Source organism: Pelobates fuscus, chromosome 1 (genome assembly GCF_036172605.1).
Source record: "Pelobates fuscus isolate aPelFus1 chromosome 1, aPelFus1.pri, whole genome shotgun sequence".
In the NCBI taxonomy this organism is placed as follows: domain Eukaryota; kingdom Metazoa; phylum Chordata; class Amphibia; order Anura; family Pelobatidae; genus Pelobates; species Pelobates fuscus.
In genome coordinates this window covers 161,151,422-161,177,965 of record NC_086317.1, presented here as the reverse complement: position 1 = coordinate 161,177,965, position 26,544 = coordinate 161,151,422, and the positions used below count along the sequence as shown (strand labels likewise).

Here is a 26,544-nt window from a genome sequence, read left to right as displayed (position 1 = left end):
CAATATGACATTCGCGTTTGCGCCCAAAAGAGAGACTCCTAAATAATCTCACTTGGGACATATGGAGAAGCACTGAGGACATATCACACATTTTCATGAAGCAGAGTGTCAAAAATATCAGGCTGATTCACTAAAGTGAGAATTCAAGGTGAATAAAAAGTGAATTTAAAATTTAAGATCAAAATAGCCGAACTGGAAAGATTTTCTAAGTCAGCTATACTTTAAATTTAGCTACCCGGGCCTTAAAGGGACACTATATTCATCCAAACAATTTTAGCTTAATAAAACAGTTTGTGTATAGATCGTGCCACTGCTCAATTCACTGCCATTTAGGAGTAGAATCACTTTTGTTTCTGTTTATGAAGCCTTAGCCACATCTCCGCTAGGTGTGACTGACACAGCCCCTCTGTGGCTCTTTGTCTCCCCTCCCAGCCCCTTTTGTATGTCTCTTTCTCTCCCAGTCCCTCTATGTTGCTTTGTGTGTGCCACAGCCACTCCATGTATCTATTTCCCCCAGCCCCTTCATGTGTCTGATCTTCTCCAGGTGTCCCATTCTCCCAGCCCCCTCATGTGTCTAATTTTCCCTGCCCCCCACTGTGTCTCAATCCCCCAGCCCCCAATGTGTCTAAATTCCTCTCCTTCCTCCTCCACGTGTCTTACCTGCCCGTGTTAATTTTTCTGGCATATTTCCATTTAGCTTAGTCATAGTTTGACTAAAAAGACATTTTAGTTTTAGTCATCTGAATTGTTTTAATTTCCAAAATTTTAGTCGACTTAATCTGACTAAAAATTGTTAGTCGACGAAATTAACACTTACTGAATCACCCTATTTGTTTGCTGAGATAGTCGATTATAAGTAGCCCTATAGAATTTTAAAATGTATTTTTTATGTGTGCACTGTTCCTTAATCTCCATTATGTATACAATTTGGTCACTACGGCAGCACCATTCCTGCAAGATGCCTGTTCCAGGTGTGCCCCCAATCATTATAGACTGTAAAGAGGCAAGCTGCAAACACAAGAGAGGACAGCAGCATCAACCAGCACCTTATCTGCACCTTTTTAACACCTAATGGGGCTATTTGAAAATGGACTAGACATGAGGGGTGAAGGAGAGATTGGAGTCAAACAAAACCATTCGGTAGTGAGCCTGCAAGGTAAAACTGATGTTCGTGCCATTGCTTGGCAAGAGACAGACATGGAAGTAGCAATGCTTGAAGGAGGAAAGACAAGACGTTCTTGCCAAGTCTTTGACTAATTTAGAGATTTATTTTTTTTCAGTTCAGCAATTTGTACCATGAAGTTGAACTTCAGTTTAAATTTTAACTTTAGTGAATAACCCTCTATATCTGAGAACAGCTCTTTCTGATTGCTATGAGGAAATCATACAACCACATATTCCATGTAACTACATTTAACAAGCATCAATAAACATAAACAAGAATAACTAAGCTGTGAACCCAATGCTCTTTACTTTATTCCTTATGCAAATCCTTCATGACATGCCACCCAGATCAAAGGTTTATTCCAATCGTCAAAACAGTACATGTATAAAGGCATATAGCCATGCATTAAAAAAATAAACATTTTTTTATCTATTGAACCAATTAGTAAAGGAACAATGACTACTGACCTACCCCAGAGCAGGTTAATACATATGTAAAACAACAAGCTGACTGAAGAATGTTCTAGATTATAGTAAGAATTTATCAAAATTTTATAAGTGTGAGGTGTTCCAAACTGATTTGTAATGGAGACTGGACCCCTGTTAGGTTGAGTATAATTCTACAGGTTGATTTTCTGCCTGGCAATTTTGGCCTATAATTTGAGTGGTGTGCAGGAGAATAACAAACTGGTTAACAACTAAAGGGGCAAGGGGTGTTTACAGTTGCTCATTCCTCTCCCATGGTTTATTTTCCAGAACACCCCTCACTATAGTAATCTTTACTTCCCCCATCCCTGTAAGGGAGTGTTGAAGGTGTAGGTTAATAAACCATGGAACTTGTTACTCCATCCTTCCTTGGTCTATGGAATGATAAAATAGGCCAAGGTTACCCAATTATGCCAGTGGGGGTGAAAAATCATGCTACAGAAGTGCAAATCTATGGATGGATGTTATTGGAGGGATTGTTGCAGCCAATCGCAATTCCCTGCAGCCTCCGAGTAAGCTCAGAAAAAGAAAAAGAAAAACATGATGAGTATGTGACTCTGTTAAACAGGAAGTTTGGTAACAAACGAATATTATAAAGGGTGTCCTCTGCAAACGAGGATACTCTATAACACTACAAGAATTTGATGAGCGTCAGGACCGGCATTTTGCTGCCTGGGTCTCAGCATGAAATGCTGCAACTCCCCTCACCAAACAAGCGCACATCCATTATGTTAGATCATGATAATTAAAACTAAAATGAAACTTAATACTGAGCTGATTCAATTTATGTGGCTGGCAAGTACAGACATACTGTATAGATACTCGTTTATAAGTCGATTTAGTCTAGAAGTCGAGTGCAGTTTTTTTACCAATAATTGTGAAATATGCTAGGGACTCGTGGATAAGTCAAGGGTACTGCATTCAAATGGAATTGTTCATCTTCTGTTCAGTTACCGAACAAACTCTGTGTGGTCCCCCTTGTTAACACCTCATATTCACCGACCACCCCTGGCTGTTAACCACAAACAAGCATTCCCTGGGTGGCTGCCATTTGTATATACGAATGCATGTGTTCAAACAATCTTGTCTAGCGGTACATGGTCGTCGACGGCATGGATCTCTGAGTCGGCTACGCAAACACGCTGCAACTTGTACCCCTGTCCGTTCGACATCCTGAACAGCTGAAGAAGTGTTCGAGAGTCGAAATTCTATCGAAACTAGCGCTGACCTGTGGATAAGTCGACTCTGCATTTTAAAATTAAGTTTACAACTAAAATGTCTCAACTTCTACACGAGTATATATGGTAAATAGTGCGTGAAGAAGCTATACAAGCATTACAATGATCCCTTGGCGCCCACTCAAGCATATTGGAAGTGCAGTTCCTTGCCACTGCTGATACACATTTGTCCCCTTTGCTACACCTTTCCATATACACACTGCATAATAGATACACACATTAACACTAGGTGCCTAATGAATGCATACACACAAACTGCTTAATCTCAGCACACACTACCTAATGCATACATATGGTTTCCATCAGAGAGACACACACACAGCTTGCCCAATGGACATACGCAAACACTGCCTGATACTTGCACAAATTACATATCTAAAACTTCTAAAACCACACACACAACTGCTTAATGCACATACACTAACTAATACATACATACATACATACACAAAACACACACACACAGCAAGCAGCCCTCCCTTACTCACATGCGGGTGGGAGGCACTGAAAGCAGCCCATTACAACCAGCAATGTTCCTCTTCAGGGCACGGAGTGGCAGCCACAGGATACTGCGCCCTCGTGCTACTACACGCCATGCTGGTGTGTCCATATGCTGCTTGCATGCCAGGCGTGCAGTAGGTGGTCAGCAGTGTAATTACCACTCCTGCTCAGCAGCGTTCCAGATTCCCCCTACAGAACACCAATGTAATGTATGGATATGATAGCATGTGTGCCGATAACGGAAAAGAAGCACTATTAGAGCACACTCTAAACAGATGGCGGTTTGTAGCAGGGTGGTAAGCAGGAAAGCCTTTCCCACTTACCACCCTGCTACAAACCGCCATCTGTTTAGCGTGTGCCATGACATGGACGTAGTGCCGACTGGAAGTGACATTCATTGAAAACGCCTGGAGTCATGGGAGATGCACCGCTAGGAGATTTGAGGTCACATCTACAGGCCTCTGTTCTAAACATACAAGCCTTCTAGATTTTGGTCACACAGTTCTTCCCTTTTTACATAGATTTTTAGTTACTCCCCCTCACCCCTATGTTTTTCAAGGGATTACGGTTTTTGGTTCAAAGCGTATTATAGCAAAGATATATTATTTCAGTTAAATGTGAATTTCCCACAAGGTTTTGTGTGCTCAGTTGCAAACTTTTTATTTTTAATACACAAGTAGGCAACCTCAGAAAAAGTAGACAAAAAAAAAGTAATCTTTTGTATGTATTGTATATTTTATATATCTACACGTAAAGTCTTATCAAAGGATGGACAGCTGGACAGCAGACACAATGAAGGAAACTATAAAGAAACACAAAACACATGCCAGTCTTATCATTTGGTTTAATGTGCTGAAAATGTATGGACCATCTTGTTGGAAAAATTATACAAAAATACCAAATCAATAAACAATATTACTTCCCACCCTCCCCCTTTTAAAACAAACATTTGATTGCCTTCCTCATACATCACTTACAAATACTAATGTTGGTTGCCTGCAACACACACAAACTGCCATTACAATCCAAGGAAGAATAAAAAGCTCAATCTAAAACATTCATTGCTGGGGAAGGAGAGTGAAATGCATTGGAATATCTTTGAAAACAGTCATTTGTTATGTGTTGGAGTACAATTTCTTTCCCAAATTTTGTGAAAAACAAAAACAAAAAAAACATTTCCAAACTTTTTTTTTTTCCTGTACCCAAAGTCTTTGAAAATGTTTTGCAACATGACTGTCAAAAGACCAATACTCACTGTTAAGTGACTAAATTCCATTGTATAGGATCCTTTATTCCAAAAGGTATTAAAGAAAATAGACGTTTAAAGGAGGGAATGAGCACATTGTTATACGTGTTGCTCAAAAGTAGGGTTTAAAAATCCTATTTAAAAATAAAAATAAATTAAAAAAAAAAAAAGAATCTTCCTAAAAACTCAATAAATATATTAACATTAAATAAATCTATTGCTGAAGCATACCAGTTATGTATATTATCCTATGCCCAAAATTAATATAACAACTTTACCGGGGGCTAAAAAAAAAAAAAAAAAAACTTTTGAATAACTCCAAAAATAAAAATTGAAAAACACATAAATCCTCAAAAGGCTTTTCTGTAGCAACATGAAATTGTGTCAATTTACTTTGCTCCCATGGACCACTTTTTCCTGTTTTCTAGGATGTCTCTGTAACCGATCACATAACTAAACTTTGTGTACATCTTCTCATGCAGTAGACGGAGGCAGACAAAGGTAGAATCTCAGTTGAGAGTTAACTACAACTTCCATGATGCTTTGCAAGCCTCAAGGAAAATGCAACATATATGGTTCTACCTTTGGCTGACCCTGCATTAGCCACATAGTTTTAAAGTGTGGTCTTCACACATGGCCACTATATGATGTAAAATGCTGGGGAGGTCTGAGGACCCATGACTGAGATCCTGAAGGGATATATTTTTAATTAGACATCGTTAGCAGTAATAAGGCACCGTTAATGACATTTAAATTAAGTTTTGCTCCTTATAACAAAGGTAGAAATTTATATATTTGGCATCATTCTCCATAAACATAATGCGACAACTTGCAATTCAAGACACAGGGTAGAGATTTATGGAATTACAGTTTGAAGTTCACATTGACAACACTAAGATAACAACATATTAGTGACATTTTGTGGTTTGGTTTTTATTTTAGACTTTGGCACAAACATGGTGTTTGCATAGACGAATAATCTTGCTCCAGGAATTAATATCCATTCTCATGCAATGTCAAGTTTGTGTTTTAATAAAGACCCGTCACAGTAGTGTTTGTCTACCACGAGCTGTGTTGCTAGTGGTAGATATTCCCCAGTATTGCATTAAAAAAAAAGAGGATTTATTTTGTTACTTATCACTTCAAATAAAAGGCATCTAATGGTAATGTTATCCCCAAGGTATCTGTGGTATCGCACATGTATTAGTCAGCTGGGAGCCCAGCTCCAAACTATAGACTTCACATTACTCCAAGTTTAACAGATTCATTTTTTTTTTTTTTTTTGAAGATCCATTAGCTAATGCTTCAAAAGTCTACTTAGCCAATAAACCCTGTGGCATTTCTTCTTAACACTGGATGAAAACACACGTGTTTTGCTCCATTTGTATTATTCACAGAACCAAATGGGTTGAAACTGTTTCTCGGTCCTTTAATCTAGGTTCTTTTTGGGAGCCAACACATTGCAATGTGAAATACAAACAAACAGGTGGCTTAGCGCAACTCTTGTCCAATGAGCACTGCACTCCTATAAACTTGCATCACTTCTTCTTCCACTGCTCCCAGGGACAGGCAACTTTCAGTTACTTTTGCTCGATAACATCCCATTTCCCACAGTCTAGTTTTGTCTTCATCTTCACCCTCTCTCACATCTAGCTGTAGTAGATCTTCGGCAGAAAGGCTGCATCTCATGGTCTGGTGTTTGCCCCGTACCCGTTGGCCATATCTGGTAGAAAAGTCTAGCAGTTCAAAAGACTCATTTGAGAGGATGCTCTCTTGGCTAACCGAGGATGGCGCTCTCTCCCGTGCCAGTGGACATACAGGTGACTTGTCATCTCCTATCTGGTAGTCCAGAGCTTTGAAAGATAAATCTGGGGCTGCCCAGGCAGAAGAAAACTTTCCATTTCTTTTCAGGATTCCTTTTGGAACAATATTTTTAAAGGAGTCTTTTTGCTTTTCTGTATCATTATAGCTAGTTGGTGGCTCTTTGAGAACAGCAGACAGTTGGTCTTCAAGTAAATTATCTGGCTCTGTAGGTGATGCACCCTCAATGTGCTCTGCAGAGGAGTAGTATCCAGATTCACGCTGTTGTGGCTTTTTCAGGATGCCTTTCTTTGGAGCAGGTGGTACCGAGGGAGGCTTCTCCTGTATTACCTGAACTCCTGATGTCTGGTTAAGATTTTCCCTTTTAGATCGCCTGAGAGAACGTTGCCGAGTGATTGTACCTCCAGGGAGATGCTGGCGCAAAAAGCAGCGCATTTTAGAACCATTGTCCCATAGAGGCCGAGAGGAACGGCGAAGCCAGCCTCCTACAATGGAAAAGGGGTTATCAGAGTCTTTGCAAGTCTCTGGCTCACACAGAGGCTCATGGTAGCCCCAGTTCACCCACCAGTGAGACGCAACATCAGATAAGGTTGCTCTACGCTCTGGGTTTACCATGAGAAGCCAACGAATAAGGCCACAAGCATCTGCAAAAGGGGAGAGAAGGAGGAATGAGTCAATAACAGCGCTATTAGTATGCAAATATTGTAGTTTACTTGCTTAAGACACAGACAGATTTACATGCATACTATACGGACAGATGATACATTTGCATCAAAAATATTTGTCCAGCAACTTTACTGCAAATTTTTCTTTACCCTCCTGACAAATCAAGGCTATGATTTTTTCCAGTTCATGTAAACCGTCTATAATAAGAAATATCTATGCAAAAATAAATGTTCTAAAACCAATTACTAACTCACCTGACCGCTGGCTTGGTTCTTTATATGCGCCGCAGCTGATCTGAGTCACCAGTTTCTTATAATCTTGTCCATCAAACGGCATGGAGCCATGAACCAGGATGTAGAGAAGCACACCTAAGGACCAGCTATCCACCTGCAACATAACATGAATTCACATTTTAGATAAAGGGGAGTAAAAGTATACCTTTGAGGTATGAAATGATGTAAGAGACATGTTTTCTGAGACTCTGTATGGTGAACCACATATTTGAGATTGTCAATATATGGGGTTCTAACATTAAATATTTTTTTAGAAGTAAGGGACAGAGATGCATTCCTGACCATGTATTAACAGACAGGTGAAAGATAAGCTGGTTTGAGTTGGGCCCTAATCCCATTCTTTCTATTCATTTCCATAGAGGAAGAGCTTGTCAACTATTTTACAGACGCAGCCATGTAACTGCAGGTTTAAGAGGAATGCATTCTTAAATCCATTGGATAAATTGTTCCATATCACATCACCTTCCATATAAGGGACAGTGAATTTTTGGATGCAGTCAGAAAAGACATAGTTCTGTCTGGCTATATGTAAAATTAAGGAACTGATGTGAAATGAATTCACTTTTCCAGTGATTTAAATTTCAGTTGTTGTGAGGGGAAAATACAAACAAAAAAACAACACGTTTACGCTTATTCTAGACAAGAAATTAGAAATAGAAAGAAAGACATAACCATGTTCTCACCTCAGGTCCTATGTATGGCCTGCCGTTTACTATCTCTGGAGAGGCATACAGCGGGCTCCCACAATATGTATGAAGATAACTGTCTGAATGGTAAATGTTGGAGAGACCAAAATCAGCGATCTGGAAATAAAGGGGTTAATGAAAAATTAATGGAGAATAAAGAAAACCAATATAATCTACACAGGAGGGGATAGGGTTACGGAAATGAGGCAGTTCTGCAGGTACAGGCAAGGAGCAGCAAAGAAGCATGTTTCTCCACTATTTGCACAAAGATGCTGGAATTGTGCCAGCCTGGGAAATTCAAACAAGTCCCCTGCCAGAGGGTAAAGTCCATCAACGGCGAAATAGCCAGCACTAAGTGATAGGGCCAGAGTAAGCCAATCTTTCAAAAGGACTGAAATGGATTTTGTAGCTGTGTGTGAAACAGCTAAACTACACTAGTAGCAAGAGTGATACCAAACACTAAAATGTCACAGCCTAGAGCACACAGGTATCTACGCCGCGCACATATAGAACACAGACGTACTTATTCTTGTTAAAACTTTATTTTTTTTCTATAGAAATGAAATACGTGACCTTGCATTATCTACTCCTGACAGGGAAATTAGATAAGCAAAAGGTGCACAGAAGGGGGAATTCCCAGCTGCTCAGAGAGGGTGGAGAACTAGAAATACCTGGGCCAAGTCCAAGCTAATTACATGGGATTATCACTTACTTTTACATTCTTATTTTCATCCAGAAGGATATTCTCCAGCTTAAGGTCACGGTGCACAATTCCATGCTGTAAGGAACAACCATCTTATTAGTTACGCAGCCATATTATGATATTAGTTTAGTCTTGAGAAAGACTGACAAAATACAAGGGGATCACATACAGAATATATGCAGCACAAGTGTGGCCTATACTCACCGCATGGCAGTACTGTACGGCAGATACGATCTGCCTGAAGAACCTTCTGGCCTCCTGCTCACTGAGCTTTTGCCTCTCGCTGATGTAATCATACAGATCCCCCTGGCTCGCGTATTCCATCACAATCACAATCTTGCTGTTGTTCTCAAACACTGCAATGATAGAGAAATGCGTGGAAATGAGTTACCGGAATCCTGCAGAAATTCCAGTGACAGAGCTTGGCAGAAAAGGTCTATTAAGACATTACTTAGCACAGACCATACATCAATGCCAAAATAAACCGTATACCTTGAATACCAAGCCAAACGCATTCTTTGTCTCAACTAATTCCTCTTTAAAACACCTGCAGATACACTTAGCCTAACTTTATCCTACAGCAGGCTCATTTACAGATTATAGGCTACGAAAAGCTATTAAAATAAATGTATTGAGCCGGTGGAAACTAGGCAATGCCTGCACGTGAGCTGCCCAACCCCATCCCCTGGGAAAGTAACAGGGTTGGGTACGGTACTTGTGGTGACAAACTACTTCTTGATAAATATATCTTTTGAAAGTGCACACATAGTGGGATGGTAATAACATGTGTAGGCAATCCGGTCATGCCCATCAAATGTAATGAGATTCAAAACAGGTTATTCATTGAACTGGGAATGGCCGGGAAATAAATGGGGAAGAACAAGTTTTAGACCAAACTAGTGGAACAAAAGGAGAGTTGGAAATGTTTTTCCAATTCTGCTACCTGGGCCCAAAATTCACCGTTCAGCTACAGACAATTTATACGTTCGTAAATAACCATTGTATAAGCCAGTGTTATGCTCTATGGTCAGTGGCGTACACACAATCCATGGGGCCCCCGTGCAAAACTGATCCATGGGTATCATATCGATATCCTGCATATACACCATGTTAAAATTAAAACCCAACCATTTTTAAAAGTAACTTACTTGTTAAGCAGCAATTTATTTTTAAATTAAAATAAACCTCCTTCCTTTAAGTTAAATTCCAAGCCAATGCATGATTTAAGAAGTAGGAAGTTTGTTCACATAAATGCCCTTAACAAAAAAAAAATAAGTAAAAAAAGTCCCAAAACACACCTTTTGAGTATGAATAGCTTAACAGGAAGTGTTTGTAATTCTTAACATGACCGTTTATATTCAGTTGGCCATTACAAAATCTTCAACAATACAGAACAGAAACACGTGGTTAAGGAAACCTAGTATTTTATATAAAATACACACCTTTTGCAGATTTTATATTGAATGGGTTAAATGGGTGAAAGAGCTGATAATGACACAGGGTGCAAGCACAGGAGGAGGCAGAACAGGGCCTAGATGTGTTTTTATGTCTTTACAGCCATAAGCTATCAGTGTGTCTGATAAGCAATGCCCTGTGTCCTTTCCAACTGCGAACAGAGCTTGGAAAACAGAAACTGACAACGAAACTAACACTAAATCATTAAGCATCACATAAAATTGGGGTGGAATGTATCAAACACCCAACATACTCACTTATTCACTAAACAGCAACTGCAAAGTTCACAGAATTTAAGATTTTATATATTTTTTTTTTTATTAAACATTTTATTTTATTTATTTATTTTAAATAAACACTCAACGTGAAAATAATGGGGATTTAGTTAAAATGTATGTATACATTGCATAAGCCCGTTACACCAATGTACCCCATTTTTGATGTTGTGGCAGGCTTACGCAATGTAAGATCATATACTGTACCTAAAACCCCATTATTTTTCAGGGTGCAAAAGAAAAAACACCAAACCAAAAGAAGACCCCACCCTGTTCAAAATAGAATATACACACACACATTGAAGCGGTAACACAATTAGTCCGGACAAACTTTCTTTTTAAATAAGGCCATCACAGAATTACTAGAATTTATTTTAGTTTATAACTGCATCAAAATGGCTTTACACAGTGTTCTTTTGTGTGTGAATTGCTTTTTAGTTATTTATTCATTTATTTATTTTAATGGGCATTGTTGCATTTGGCACAGACATCCAAATCCAATTACTAGAGATAAAGCGCAGTGATACATTTTATCTCACTATTTGCTTTATCAGTCTGCGTGAGAGATTATATTCATATGCCAGAAATAAAAATATATCTCTTGAAAGGAAGGAAGAAAAAAAAAAAAAAAAAAACAGCTCATTCTCAGAATTTAATTAAGCTTGCCAAAGGTCTTGGAACAACACTGGTAAGTGACTGCCAAAGAGGACCAGTATAGTTATTAGCTGCGGTAATGCTTATCCCCTCCCAGATGATGGTACTAAAATGAAGGCAAATATACCTCACAACACAATAATTTTTTTCTATACATTATCACAATGGTTAGAGTGCTGCTTACACTAAATCGTTCAGGGTTATTAAGTAAAGTAAAAAAAAGTAAAATCAAGGAGAGTTTCACATTTTAGGTCATAGTAGCCAAGCTAAATGCATAGCCGTCTTAGAGAATTTGACAATTCAGCTATTTTGCCATAAAATGTAAATTCACTTTAGTAAATAACCCGGTTTATGATCTCATTTGTGTTATTACTACATCTGCTGGCAATTACCTTAATAAACAGACCACAGGTTCACAAAACAGTAGATCCCCAGATGTCTTCAAACTACAGATCCAATGAGGCCTATCCTATGGACTTTAAGCTCGTATTAGCAGGGGCCTCTTTAACCCATCGTTTCTGTAAGTTTTCTTGTAATTGTCCTATTTATAGTTAAACCCCATTCTTATAATATTGTAAAGCGCTACGGAATCTGTTGGTGCTATATAGAGGCCAATTATAATAATAATGAATGCCAATGCATCATGGAAGTTGTAGTTTGAAAACATTTGGAGATTTTTCTACCCTTTGGGCACCCTTGCTCCAGCCCCTCCATGCAACTTTGACTTTGGCCATTAGTCTGTCAGGGCTGAAAGCAGTTTACTAACCTGCATATTTTAACAAACACCAGCTCAGACCCGCCAAGCTCCCTGTAGATATACTTGGCCAGTGTGAGCATGCAGCACGCCTGGGGTGTGTAATGTGTCACAGGGAGGAGATGTTTTTGTTAGCACACAGCAGAGGAAAAATGCTGCTCATAGTAGTGTTAAAAATAGATGAGGTCATATACACACTAACCTACTATTTGCATTTAAATATATATTCTTATTTTTACTAAAACCAATAAAGTGTTATATTTTTTATATCATTTTTTAAAATAAATGTAGTACATTTTGAAGTTCACAGAACGTCTTTGGGTTTATGCACGAAACAGGACACTGTGAAACCGAACCACAAAAATAGATTGTTTCCTATTTGGCTATTTTGGCCTAAACGGACTAAAAGTATTTCTCTGTATGGTTGGCCTACATTAATAACCGAACGACTGATTAGTTGCGTTTACATATTCACAGCTAAATACACAGACATACACATAGGAAATGAGCTTATTACCTTCATATATAGAGATAATATGAGGATGGCAGAGGGAACTCATGTTCTCCGTCTCCCTGCGGATTTGCATCATATCTTGCTCATCCTTTATACGGTCCTTGCGGATGGACTTGATTGCCACCTGTTAATGAAAAGGAGATACATGGCATTACTTACCATTATTTACAAGCATGGTTACCTGAGATCATCATGAATTATGCAGCTGAGCTTAACCGTGGAAATTAAAAAGGAAGAGAAGGGGAAAAAACACTTTACTCAATAACCTTAACTTAATTTTACATTTCAGGCCCAAATAGCCAAAGTAAAAACATAGCTGAAGTGCAGACATTTGCTTTGCCTAAAGTTGATTAAAAATGAATAAACCCATTTCTTGCCGATTAACGAAATGGCTTTATAGGAAAAAAATGCGTTCACTAATGGACGCCAAAATATCATGCCAATTCAGCCACACACAGATTTTTTTCTTAATTTTGCGATATGCAAGCTTCAGACAAGGAGTAAAATAAGACACAGACACATATACTAATGAGTCAAGTCAAACAAAGAATCTCCAGTGGTAAACATTGTCTGCGGTCATCCCACCTGTTCTCAAGCAAACCAACTATGTATCTATCCATTGTGCTCTATTGCAGTACAGGAATAGACCCACATCGTGCACTTGTTCAAGCTTCACTAACCTCTTGTTTTCTTGTTAATACCTGTATAGTTTTGGGGGGGGGGGGAAGGGGGTAATGTTGTAGCTATATAAATGGCAATTGAAATCAGGCCAGGACTAGCCATACGGCACCCCGCATAAATGACTCGCGGGCCAACGGCCTTTAAGTGGCTTCAAGTGGCTTCATTGTCACAGTCCAGCAAAGTACTGGGCTGCAGGTTACAGCTTCACTTCTTCCAGTACCAATTAAAAAGGACACACCAGAAAAAAAAAAAAATAATAATAAAAAAACTAAAAAAAAACATTTAGGTTAGATGCCCTCTCTCTCCCCCACTCTGTTTGCAGTACAGTTATTGGACTTCTAGACCAAGTAGTCCTCACAGAAAGGACGGAAAATCATTGTTGCTGACACTGCATTGTAGAGAAACCTCAAAAGATGTACAGCTTCTGGTAGGGAACGGTCAGGCTTTGAATATTATTGGCGAGTTGGCATATTGTGGAGGGCATGGGACAGGGTAGGATCTCTTGTAGTCTGGCACCACTATGAGCTAGGGGTGCTATTAGTGCACAAGATGTAGGACCAAATCTTCTTTCATATTGTAAAGTTTTTCGATCAAGATATCGGAGTGTGTCTGCATGTTTGACTGAATGTGTATCTGTAACTGTATATTAGTATGTTTGTGTCTCTGAGCATGACTGGACGTTTCTCTGTGACTGTGTATATTTGTGAGTGTGTGCGTGCATATTTGTGTGTCTTTATGTGCAAATTATGCAACATGAGATAAGGTGAAATTGTGTGTCTTCGGTAGGAGGGGGGGGGGGGGAAGAGAGAGAGAGAGAGAGAGAGAGAGAGAGAGAGAGAGAGAGAGAGAGAGAGAGAGAGAGAGAGAGAGAGAGAGAGAGAGAGAGAGAGAGAGAGAGAGAGAGAGAGAGAGAGAGAGAGAGAGAGAGAGAGAGAGAGAGAGAGAGAGAGAGAGAGAGAGAGAGAGAGAGAAATTAAAAATCTATACACACTATAGCAGCACACTGATTATTTGAGCTAGTCCTTGCTTATTACAATCCAGTCTGTCTGTACAAGGCAAGTATTATTGCTCTGTCTCAGAAGGTATATACATATCACTATAAAATGTAATAGACAATACTTCCAAATACATTGCTCCATTTAACAACCACCTATAAAGTAGAGTACAGCAAGACAGATGGCAGAGAGATAAGACATTCATACTTAACAATAAAATCAGTCATAAACAAAGTTTCATGCAAACCACCACCTATACGCTAGTGAAAGTATCACTAAATAAGCAAACGGTTGAGGTTAAATATTAAATTGGTGTATCTATCAATACCGGCTTTTTAAGGAGTTATGGTTGTAATGCAATAAATGGTTACTCTTTATTACGTGTGTAAAACTAGAGTTCAGCTAATAAAAACCAATGCAAAAAAAAAACAACAAACAAGCAAACAAACAAAAAAAAACAACAATAACTAAAGAACAAAACAGATTATGGGCTAAATATGAACACACTGGTAACCCAGTAGTTATCAAAGGTGCATAGACCATTCTATACAATGCATTCCTTTCAAATTCCTAGTCTGGGAAATCTAAATGCCCAATTAGAAGAAGGGATGATGCAGACGTTACAAAATTCCCCTTTCTCTGCTATTGCAAACATACCAAAGAAGAGGGGTGAGCAAGGGGTGGGGGTGGAAAATGGTGTAAAACAATTACTGTGCCAGGAATGTAGAATTAAACCAAATCCTGTATGCAAAGGAAAAATGTCCTGATTAAACCACTTTTCGAAGAGGAGGAAGAGGTCACTAACCCTAAATTTCCATAGTGAGGGTGCAGAAAGGATGATGTCAGAGGGCACATGAGCAGTGTGAGGTGCACCCCTTACAATAGTAAAGTTATAAATAGATGGAGTTGTTACAGGTGGGAGGGAGCTGGTGCTTCTATGGAAAGAAAAATCACGTCAGCCGCAGGATTGAATTACCATAGTCATTGTTCTTTGTAGTTAGTTCATGGTGTGCCTTACTAGCATACATATTTCCTTTTATTGCGGCAACCAAAAAAAAAAACACCAAATATATTTTTGTAGGGAAAGAATGCGGAATCTGAACTACAATGTGTGACTATGTTCTTTGTGTGTAAATGGGGTTACACAGAAAAATTCAAATATGATCTATGCACACATTCATTTTTTAATGTTAGTCACTGGAATTTTGAAAGATTGCGTGCATATTTATTAGTGGGTCCACCTGACAATACATTGTACTGCATCATAAGGTTCTCCAAGACTGGATACATTTTCTTTTTTTGGTTGTTTTTTTTTTTTTGTGTGGGAGAGATGGAGAGTGTAAAAATAAATAAATACTAGACAAAAAAAAAGAAAGTGATATTTGCTACCAATAACATATTCAAGAGATTGAACTCTTGTTTCTGTCATGTGTTGGCAATCATGAAAACAGGTCACAAAGACGCTTCTAAAACAGTCTTCATACAGCCATGTTCTGGTTAATATAGGAATACAGTTTGTTGAAGATTGTGTTCCTGTAGCACAGGGCTGGCCACATTGTAGAAACCTGGCTGCCATCGAACTGAAACTCCCAGCGTACAGCGCTACGAAATTTGCTGGCGCTATATAAATAATAATAATGATGATGCTTTGACAGCCTTTATGTATGCAAACAAAATAAAAAAAATATTCTATTAATGTATGTAGTTGGGAAAATTAGAAAAAGGTTATTTTTTTTTAAATAGCAATATGTTAAAACTAATCACTGGAGAAATCAATGGCACGTTTTGTCGTTAAGAACGTTGTTTTGTACAAATAACCGCTCCATATTTGTGACATGTAGCAGGGATTTCAAAACGGTCAAAGAGACAAATAGAAAGAGCCTACCAAAGACTATTTTCAGGAGTGCATTACCTATGTAAATCATTAAATAAAACTGGAGAAAAGTTAAGCGTTTCACAGAACGGAAAAACATCGCAATTGTTACTTTATTAAATTTAAAGATAATAAAGTAAGTTTACAATAGCATAAAAAAGCACTAACTTCAGAGCTTTCAGAACATTTCACATAATTAGAAGAAAAAAAAAAAGTTATGCCCCTCTAAGAAAAATAAGTCCCCTTGTCCTGGCAGAAATGAGTTAATCTGTGCCGGTCACTCGATTTCAACATCTTTCATCAGTTTGCTCTCAGGTTCTGATTGGTTCCTGCAGCCATTGAGGCAATTTGTTATTATTCAAAATACAACTCATATCAAAAGGAAATGCCCTGCAGAGTAGCAGGAATAGTGAAACTTGGCTGCTATTTTTAAAGATGTCGGTTTCAATCACACTGCGTTAAAGTGACTTGTTAACTGCTGGCTAGCTCCCAGGGCTAGGATGTGTCATTGTGTTTATAGATGGCACACTGCTGCACTGGGGATTTTGTACAGCAGATCATGAGACACTGAGTCGGCAGGGTGCCAGCAACAAGGGGGATTTCAGTACAAAGGATGCATCTGCTACCACTGTAGAACAGTGACTCATGATTTAGGGGATGTGATATAATGTCATTTTTATCTGGGTGTCAAAAAACAAAAAATAAATAAATCAGATGCTGGTCACAGGACAAGAGTTCTTTTTTTTTTTTTTTTTTTTGTCAATCTCTTTTTATTGAAATTTGTTTTTTTTTTCACACCCTTGCGGGTCAAGAATATTTGAACTGTACATCAAACATAATTATGAAAACATAGTACGGCATGAACAATAGCATTTAAACAAAATCATGTACGAGAGTGTGGGTCCGCAATGGTATGTTATCGTGAGTGTGTGAATTGCCTCGGGAGAATGGGTGAGTAACCATAGTATGTGTGTAGTGACCCTATCGGGTTCTGAGTTATGGCCTTCTTCTATGTATACCCAGAGCCCAGGGGGGTCTGGGGGGGGGTACGTAGGTTTGGAGCGGTCGCTCCCTCTTGTCAGTGGGGGGGGATGAGGTGAGCTAGGAGTGGTTCAAGGTCAGCAGATTATGTGTATTCCTAAACGTGTAACGTAAAACATGTGTGGTAAAGTCTCTGTTGTTGGAGTCAGGCCTCAGGAGTAGGTCACTTGTCAGTGGCCTGGTTAGGTGCGGGTATGCCCAAAGCGTGGCAGAATGTCGGGAACTCTTCAAGTGTGGAGAGTTTGTGGACAGTTCCGTGTCTAGTGACTACCAGGAATCTGGGTGACCTCCAGTGGTATTCTATCCCCGCTTCTCTGAGGGTGCTGGTGACTTGGTTCAGCGATCTGCGCCATTGTAGCGTGGCTCTGGTGAGGTCTTGATAGATGTTAAGCTGTGCGCCTTCAAATGTGAGTGGCGTCTTGCCCCGGAGAGCGGTCATCAGGATTCTTTTGTCGTGGGAGGCGGCACAGCGGACAATCACGTCTCGGGCCAAGCTTGGGGCTGTCCTGCCCGAAGGTGGCAGGCGGTATATCCCATCCGTGTTGAATTTCTTGGCCTGTGTGGGTGGCAGGATGGCGGCTACGAGGCGTCTCAGGTAGTGAGGTAATTCGTCTGAGGAGACGTCGTCTGGTACTCCTCTTATTTTTATGTGGTTTCGCCTTGACCTGTCATCGAGGGCGATATAGTGGAGGGAGAGTGCTTGCTGTTGAGTCTGGAGTGCCAGTATTGTGTCCTGCATGGTTGTCAGTCCCTGTTTGATGTTAGCAACATCGTTCTCTGTGGCCTGTACCCTGACATCTATAGCCTGCACATCAGATTTAATGGCTGCTATGCTGGTCGCCAGGAGGTTTTTTATTTCCCCAATTAGGTGTTGGAAGTCCCGCTGAGTGACTGGGGCAGACCCATCAGTGGTTCCCCCTGATGTAGGTACCTGTTCTGGGGAGTGGGCATGTGGGCTGGGACCCCTGAGTACCTTCATGGTGTCCTGCTCCGCCGCATCCGCCATTTTGGCTGGCGGCCTGTGTTGCTGCAGCATGGTGCTGATATCTCTGGACCCTGAAGCCGTCTCCGGTGGGGGTTTCTGGGACCGGCGGCCCATGTCTGCCCGAGTGGGTGAGGGTGCTATGTAGGGATCGTCCCCTGTTGAATCCTCCGGCTGATCGAGGCCGTCGAGGAATGCCGTCCAATCGAGGGCTGCAGCCGGCTTGTAGGCCGCGGGTCTGCGCTTCCGGCGGTTAATCCGCGCCGGACACACAAACGGCATGGGAGGCTGTAGGGGAGAGTGTCGATGGTGCCCCTGGTCAGGAGTGGGTAAGTTGGGGGTTTTATTCCCCACTTGTCAGGCTTTTATTTAGGTTGCAGTCGGGAGCCTTGCTGAGGTGCGACCGCTCCGGCTCGTGGTCAGGCTCCGCCCCCACAGGACAAGAGTTCTATCCCTCATGGTGCAAAAACTATTCCCTAAATGGGGTAATCTGCTTTATTTTCTGTTTAATTAAATAGTTCAAATGATGAGAAAGACTAATTAAGACTTTGCATCAAGAGACATCACAAGTGCCAGCGGTGAATGGGTTAAAAGGATAGAGAGTGTGTGTGACCGTAGGCCTGGATACACAGTGGAATGTCCTTTAAAAAGCAAACCGAGCCTTTATCCAGAGATTACAGCCCAGTACAAATGTTTGCAAGCCAAATGGCTATTGTGGGTAACCTCGCAACCAGACAAGCAGATGCTAAGAGGAATGCGGTCCCAGACACTAACTTATCAGACACCCAAAGAACAGCTACCAAATGCTGCAAAGTACTGATATTATTCTGAATGTCATCACTGTATATTTATTATACTAATATCAGTAATGTGTCTGTGCTAATATACATAGTCTTGGTAGATGTTGGTTTCACCACTACCCATTGAATGGAGTTTATTCACAGAAATGTAATAGCATTCAAATGTAATGCCATGATCCAGTTAGGTTTATAAAAAAAAAAAATTATACTAGGGAGTTTGTTATGAACGATGATACAATATTATCTACAGAATAAAATTAATTTTGTGAATACACTTGTTTACATTTCTAATACCTATGCAATAAAACATAAGTAGTCATCTTGGAATAGTCACCATTTCCCACCAATGTTCTTGTCCTTATATAAAAAGTGAGTAAAACTGACACAGATGAATGTTTTAAGACACGTTTAACCGTTTTGTGTCCTGGAATGATAATATATACATTAACCAATGCCATTGAGATTAAATATGAGCCATGTCAACGGAAAGCTGAATCAACTACCAGTTTAGAACAAGTGTCCAGTTATTCCCAGGATTCTACTGTTTGGCATTCTTGGGAGAAGAAAATCAAAGAATTTAAATTAGGATGGACAAAGGCTAATTCTGAATCACTTTACTTATCCATAGAAAAAAAAAAAAGGGGGGGGGGGGTGCGTAGCAATCCTTTAGATTTGACCTTTCACAGTCTTGCTGTTATCAAGGAAGAGAAAAAAAAAATGCAAATCACGATAGTCAATTTTAATTGGGTGAACTTTATGTTTCATATGAGCACAGACGGATATGGCCAGACCCATCATTCATGAATAAAATTGAGTAAAATATATGGCTTTCATAGACCACATGCAAGCCTCAAATTTTTAGCCTTGCACAATTTTTATTATTGATAATTATTATTATTATTTTTTTATTTTTTTTAAAGCACATATGACAAATATCAATTTAATATGTGCTTGGCAGTTTGCAGGTCAGCTGCATCAGTATTTAAAAAGGTAGTCCGTTCTTTCAGGTTATAATAATAGATACCTATTTATGCAAATATAAAAAGAGAAACAGGCACAATGTTAAGGTTAAGCTGAATATTCACCCACAATGCACTGGCCAGGCAACTAAACACGTGAAGAAAGCTCAACGTTTATGGAAATGAACGTTACGTTTACAGAGAGCTGCAGTACTCAAACAGGGTTAGCTAAAAACAAAAGCCCTTAAAGTTTTCCTTTCTTTATGCCCCTTGTTTCTAAATGATTATACTGCCCCACCCCTTGACTTTAATTTAAATTTATCATCTGAAGTTTCTTGCCCTGGATCTCGATATCAGGGTGCCACCATTTTGTTCTCCTCTGTCCATGATGTCTGCAGTTTACACTTGTGTGGGATTTTTTTTTTTTAATCTGATAAACTGTGTCCTGCATTCTAAGTATTCCCCAATTCATCTTACAGCAGACAAAAAAAAAACAAAAAAAAAAAAAACAACCAAGGGTTAATAGCTGAACTAAAAACATGGCTACCTTAGAAAATGATTCCGATTTAGCTATTGTGACCTAAAATATGAAATTCACTGTAAATTTCTGAGAATTTACACTGTAGTAAATAATGCTTGATACCATTTTTTTCTTGTGCAGGTTTTTACAAATGACATAAGATTGTTAGTTTGGCAGTGTAAGCAGTCTGTGTTCACCTCTGGGGTTTCCAAAATCAGCAATGTTTGTGGTGAGATGCCATTAGATGAAAAGTAAAAGTTTGAGATAAGGATGCCGCCACTAAGTAAATGTTCTTGAGAATGCAAATTCTACAAAACGTAATTACACTCTTCTTATTTTGTATCAACAGAAAAGCCTTGGGAGCAGACAGGATTCTCTCACGGGAGTAGAAAGCCTACATGTAATCAACTTGTTTATTACATGAACAAACTTGCCTAACATGCTACCTTTGTTCAGCTCTAATCAGTCATAACCAAACAGTGGCACACCAGTTGTTGCATACTGCATCTCCCAGAATAACAATGATTACATTCAAAATCTTCCAGTCCAAGCCATTTGATGTAGTCTGACACCACCACCTGTTTTATCAAAATAAGGAGGGTCCACGCATCTGTCTCAGCAGACGCTTGCAATGCGTTGTTTAACCCCTTAAGGACACATGGCATGTCATGATTCCCTTTTATTCCAGAAGTTTGGTCCTTAAGGGGTTAAAGAAAATATCTGGCAAGCAACATTTTGTATTGTTTTGCAGCATATTTGTGCACAGTTGTGGCCACTTAATGGATTCCACATGTATACTTGTGAATTCTCACATATAAGTGAGCATTATGTTCGTCTAGCATTCATCTCAGTACCTATAGCGTAATGCGGTAATGGCTGATTGCACTGCAGATGTTTGCCACCTACATTTTTTTCGTAAGCATCATCCAATGTAAAGGGTAATGATGCTGAATATAAATCAAAGGCAACTGAACTGCCATTTTTAGCCTTCACTTAGGGGTTTATTCACTAAAAGCACTGAATAGGAAAATTTTAAAAATTAAAAAATAAAAAAAAAACACACACTACGTGAGCTGTAAAATGTCATGCTAACGTAACCAGGCTGTCGCTATTGCCAAGTGGGAGAGTTCTTCCAGAACAGCTGCCTCGATTTGTAGTTTACATTTTCAATCCAGTACAGTTCTGTGTTTAGTGAGAAAAAAAATAAATGTTTAATAGATTGAGCTATAATTTGTATTTTACCTGTTCTGCCTTGGTTTAAGCTGCCTATTCTTAATGAAGTTAAAAAGTCACTAAAACGTATTATTTAAAGCACCTACATAGGCCATAGCGCTTCAAGTTCATCATGAAAGATAAAATATAATTTTTTACCAACGTATTCCCATACAAAGTTTTTAAAAGGATGGTTGAACGGTTTTACAGCAAGTCTCATTGTAACTAAAATGCCCATGGGCATTATAGAAGTACAATTATATTCTAATACTAGGTTTCTGCACACATAATTGGACTACGTACCTAGATAAGCAATCTTACATCAGTTTACTGTAATTGCTGTTCACACTGTGTCTGCTACAAAGTAAACACATTTTGACTTTGTACAAGGAAGTAAAACTTTCACATTTATCGAAATTAAGCAAAAACGTGCCAGCACATCCCAAGGGCAATGCCAAGGAACCCAGACAAGCATTGTCTTGCCTCTGAGTAACAAAACAGGAAAAACTTGCAGACACAACAGAGTACTGAAAGGACTAAAAACACAATACTTTTGTCTAGCGGATGTAACACACAATGATAAAAACAAGTTAAAATAATGTAGATATTTTAAGAAATAAATTAAAAAAAAAAAATTAAAAATGCAGGAAATAACTCCTCGTATCAGCCTGGAAATTGGTTTTCTTAGTCATGTGGTTTTTGCACCAAGAACGAAAATAGCAACAGAAGTGAAAAGTAGTGACCAATAGCACCTGTTCTGTATGCAAACAACAGCCAAGCCAAAGCCAACAACAATCAAACTAAACAGTAGGGAAGGGAAAAATAAAAAGGTCCATTCCTCTGTGCAATGATCCTTGCTAAACAATCTGAAGAATGTGATTATATATAGATTTCACACACACACACACACACACACACACACACACACACACACACACACACACACACAAAACTGGACATTGACTACCATTAATTCTTGTTGCAACAAGGTAGATTGTGCATATGCGAGATCACAACTACCAAAAATGCATTTTATGCCATTCAAGTCCCATCCGCTATGTACTTTACTGTCAGCTATGTCTGCACGTAGGTGTAGCACAGTAAGTAATGATACCCTGGATAGCACAGTTAGAGTGCACGCTCTAGAGCAGAGGTAGGCAACCTACGGCACTAGTGCCGTGCACGGCACTCGAGGTGTCTTTGCACGGCACTCAAGGCTGCTAGAGCCAAACAGGCTCTGGCCTATCAGGAGTCCCAGTAAAACTTCAAATATCTGCTAATACGAAAAGATGGTGAAGGACAATCCTCAATTTAAGCATTGCAGCACATAGAGGAAATGATCTCAGATCACTTCCTCCAAGCACTTGTGAATGGGAATCCAAGTGTTTATCTGAGTATCTGCTCCTTTCCAAATTGTTAAAATAAATGCGTGCACGTTTTGAAGTAAATTACACTGAGACACAGGTATCAGGGTAATAAAAAACGTTGGAATGTTTACTCAGGGGGCGGCAAGCCCCTTATAAAGGCAAAAATACATCATATGCAAAAATGTAGATAACAGAGAGAATACATCTCTAATTGGTTAGGTGTTAAGTGTCTTATCTAATGCACATCCTACAAGGCGTGATGTCACCATCATCCCAGGATTTTACTCCGGATGTAGGCGCCATCTTGTTACACGAGGTAGTTAGTCGGTGGGAGCGGGTGCTCTAGCAGCCATTTTGAGTAGATATTGAATACAGGTATACACAATAAATAGACATTTTTACTATCACTAATTTACATTCATAACACAGAAATGAAGAATAACCCTCCCCATATACATATAATACGAACAGCCCACACACAAACATACACACAATCTGCACAAACGTAACCCGCTAACAATCCACATACATGCACACAAACCCCACATTCAGCCTCTCACATGCAATACCCCAAACAGCCCACACACACACTACCAAACACACAATGTGACATATCCATCCACACACAATTCCACAAGCAGCCCTCATGCACAGCCCTCATTCATATGTATCATACACAATACCATAAACTACTAATGAACATATACAATATAATAGCTCATATACGCACAAATACAATGATGCAAAGCAACTGCAGTAAAAATAACACAAGCAGAATACTGCAGCATACACACCTAAATTAAAAAAAATAGGACCGGCACGCTACAGGACATCACAATCCTATAACGGCACAGTGCTGCTAAAAGGTTGCCTACCCCTGCTCTAGAGATAAGTGACTCCCTGATCTTATAACATGCCATGCACACAGTAAATGGCAACAACTAGGATAATGTCCTATGTTATTAACCATGAACCTGTTATAAAAGTTATAATATATTTTACCAGGAAGGTTACATTGAGATTTCTCTCGTTTTCAAATATGTCCACAAACACTGCATTGTTATACTGGGGTACAATATAATAGTAAAGTTACAAAATAATATTAAAATACACATACTGTATATAAAAGTTTACCATAGAACAGGTAGGAAATATAATCAAAGCCCAATGCTTGGAGCTCACACCACCTTCTTTATACGTGTCATATAACCTCAGAGCAGTGTTGTTATTTATTGCCTGGAGCAGATCCCATATCTTACCTCTCTCCCCTGGTTGTCCCGGGCTCTCTTCACTCTCCCATAGGTGCCTTTCCCCAGGGTCTCCAGGAACTCATAGCGGTGCTTCAGATTGTGCTTGTGCAGGTGTCTCTTGACTGCCTGTCTGCGCAGCCCGGCTTCTCTGACCTCCATTCCCGGGCTGTGTATACTCTAGGATGGGATGCGTATGCAAGGCTGCTAGCTGTATCCGCGTAGCGTTGACTCGGCTCCCTCCACACAAAGTGAATGCAACATTCGGAATGGAATCAAAGTGACAGCCAACGTTCTAACACCGCTTCCTACCTCTCGCCTCCACCACGCCTTCCTCGCCGCTGATAGGCTAGAGTGCACGTCCACTCGCTGTCTCCGCCTTTCCCTGTCGGTGATTGGCTGCTCAGGCAGGTGAGAAGTGGGGAATTTTCCCCCAGACAGGAAACCAGGGAATTCTAAGGGTTAGAGGAAACCAGCCTCAGGCAATAAGGGGGCATACAGCAAGTGCCCCATACTGCTTACTGCTAGTAGGCAGATAATGGACAAGGTGTGTGTGAAGGATGTCTGGGATTAGTATCAGCATACAGGTGTGAAAGGAGGCTCTGAGGGCTGTGTCCTTCCTTCCTGCATTGTTGGGTTTTAATGCAAGGGAAATCAATTAAATGTTGGTATGTGAAAATAATTCCTGTAACATGGTTTTTTTTTACAAATTCTTTATGCATGTAATGCTTGAAATGTGTGTAAGGAAATCCAAAAAGTCAATTATAGTAAATAGAAAACTAAAGTTTTTAAAGTTTAGAGCAAAACAGCCAATTCAGGATACTCAGATTTTGTAAATCAGTTAAGGTTTATTCACTAAAGTCCCAACAGTAGAGCATTTCAATGTGAATGGAGAATTTGGGGCCAAATTAACTGATTTGAAGAAATTATCCAATGTGGATATAATCATTGCTTGGTTATTTTAGCTTTAAATGTGTCATTTTGTGTTTATTTGCTGGAATTTGGAATTTGGTGATTAAACCCTTAAAAATTGATCACAGGTGGTTAGACAAAAACAGGTGGTTGGAGGATTTCCTCTCACCCTAAGCTAAATTCATGCCGGGGGTAGACAATCATTTGGCCGCGTTGGTTTGTCTTTTTTAGTTTGTTTAGTTTGCCATTTCAGTGTGACGATGCATTCTCTGCTGAATTTCCTTAGTGTAATAAACATATAATGAGAAAATTAGATTTCCTCGTTATTACACTATAAAAATACTTTTGATAATGGCGGTCTGAATCGCTCCTTACCACATAGAGTTGAAGCAGGTAAGTAAATGTAGCCCAGATAGACAGTTTGCCAAAAAAATAATTCAATGAACAGTTTACATGGACAGTTCATCTAAATCCGTTACTTTGTACTGAATTTGGCAAGTCTAGACTTGCCACAGTTAAAGGGACACTCCAGGCACCCAGACCACTTCTGCTCATTGGAGTGGTCTGGGTGCCAACTCCCACAACCCTTAACCCTGCAAGTGTAATTATTGCAGTTTTTCATAAACTGCAATATTTACATTGCAGGGTTAACTCCACCTCTAGTGGCTGTCTATTAGACAGCCACTAGAGGTCACTTCCTGGGTTCTAGCACAGGTTTCCTGTGCTAGAGCGTCGCTGGACGTCCTCACGCTGTGTGAGGACCTCCAGCGTCGCTCAAAACCCCATAGGAAAGCATTGAAATGATTTTTCAATGCTTTCCTATGGGGAGACGTAATGCGCATGCGCGGCATTTCCGCGCATGCGCATTAGGTCTCCTCGGCCGGTGAGCGAGATTAGTCTCGCCCACCGGCCGACGTAATCATTAGGAGGAGCGTCGCGGAGGCGGAGACAGCGGCGAGGGACATCGCCGCTGTCCCAGGTAAGTCACTGAAGGGGTTTTCACCCCTTCAGTAACCGGGGATTGGTGGGTGGGAGGGAGAGGGACCCTCCAGTGCCAGAAAAACAGATCGTTTTTCTGGCACTGGAGTTTCCCTTTAACTATTTTGTTCACAGTTCACTATACTTGTCTCTAGCTTCCTGGCACCATAACCACTACATAAGCTGCAGTGGTAATGTCACCTGGACTATCTCTTTAAGATACAGCAACATTTATGTTATCACAATCTAGATCTTATAGACCATGTGCAAGCATTGAAGTACTTTGGCTATTTGGTCTAAAAAAGCAGCTGAATGTTTCATGTTGCCGTGTTTGATGATGGCAGGGTACTGGTGCCCCATACAGTGTTTGTATTAATGACTATTTTATATTCCTGTAAAACAGTTAGCATATAAGAAACTAAGGGATTGTTTACTAAACTCTGAATTTGTAGCCAAACTGAACTACACATGCAAATTAGTATATCAATACATGTGCAAATTGGTTATTGTCCCCACAATTT

The 26,544-nt window shown here is 39.7% G+C and overlaps 1 protein-coding gene across 1 annotated transcript; it reads right to left on the bottom strand.

Moving 5' to 3' along the window:
• Nucleotides 1-4,989: 4,989 nt before the first annotated feature.
• On the bottom strand, nt 4,990-24,398 carry NUAK2 (NUAK family kinase 2). Its single transcript, XM_063444352.1, has 7 exons — nt 24,146-24,398; nt 12,460-12,580; nt 9,009-9,160; nt 8,814-8,879; nt 8,099-8,218; nt 7,377-7,509; nt 4,990-7,100 (listed from the first exon to the last, which is right to left on the bottom strand). The coding sequence occupies exons 1-7, from the start codon at nt 24,293-24,295 to the stop codon at nt 6,127-6,129; spliced, it is 1,716 nt and encodes a 571-aa protein (XP_063300422.1). The 5' UTR covers nt 24,296-24,398; the 3' UTR covers nt 4,990-6,126.
• Between the last annotated feature and the right edge of the window lie 2,146 nt (nt 24,399-26,544).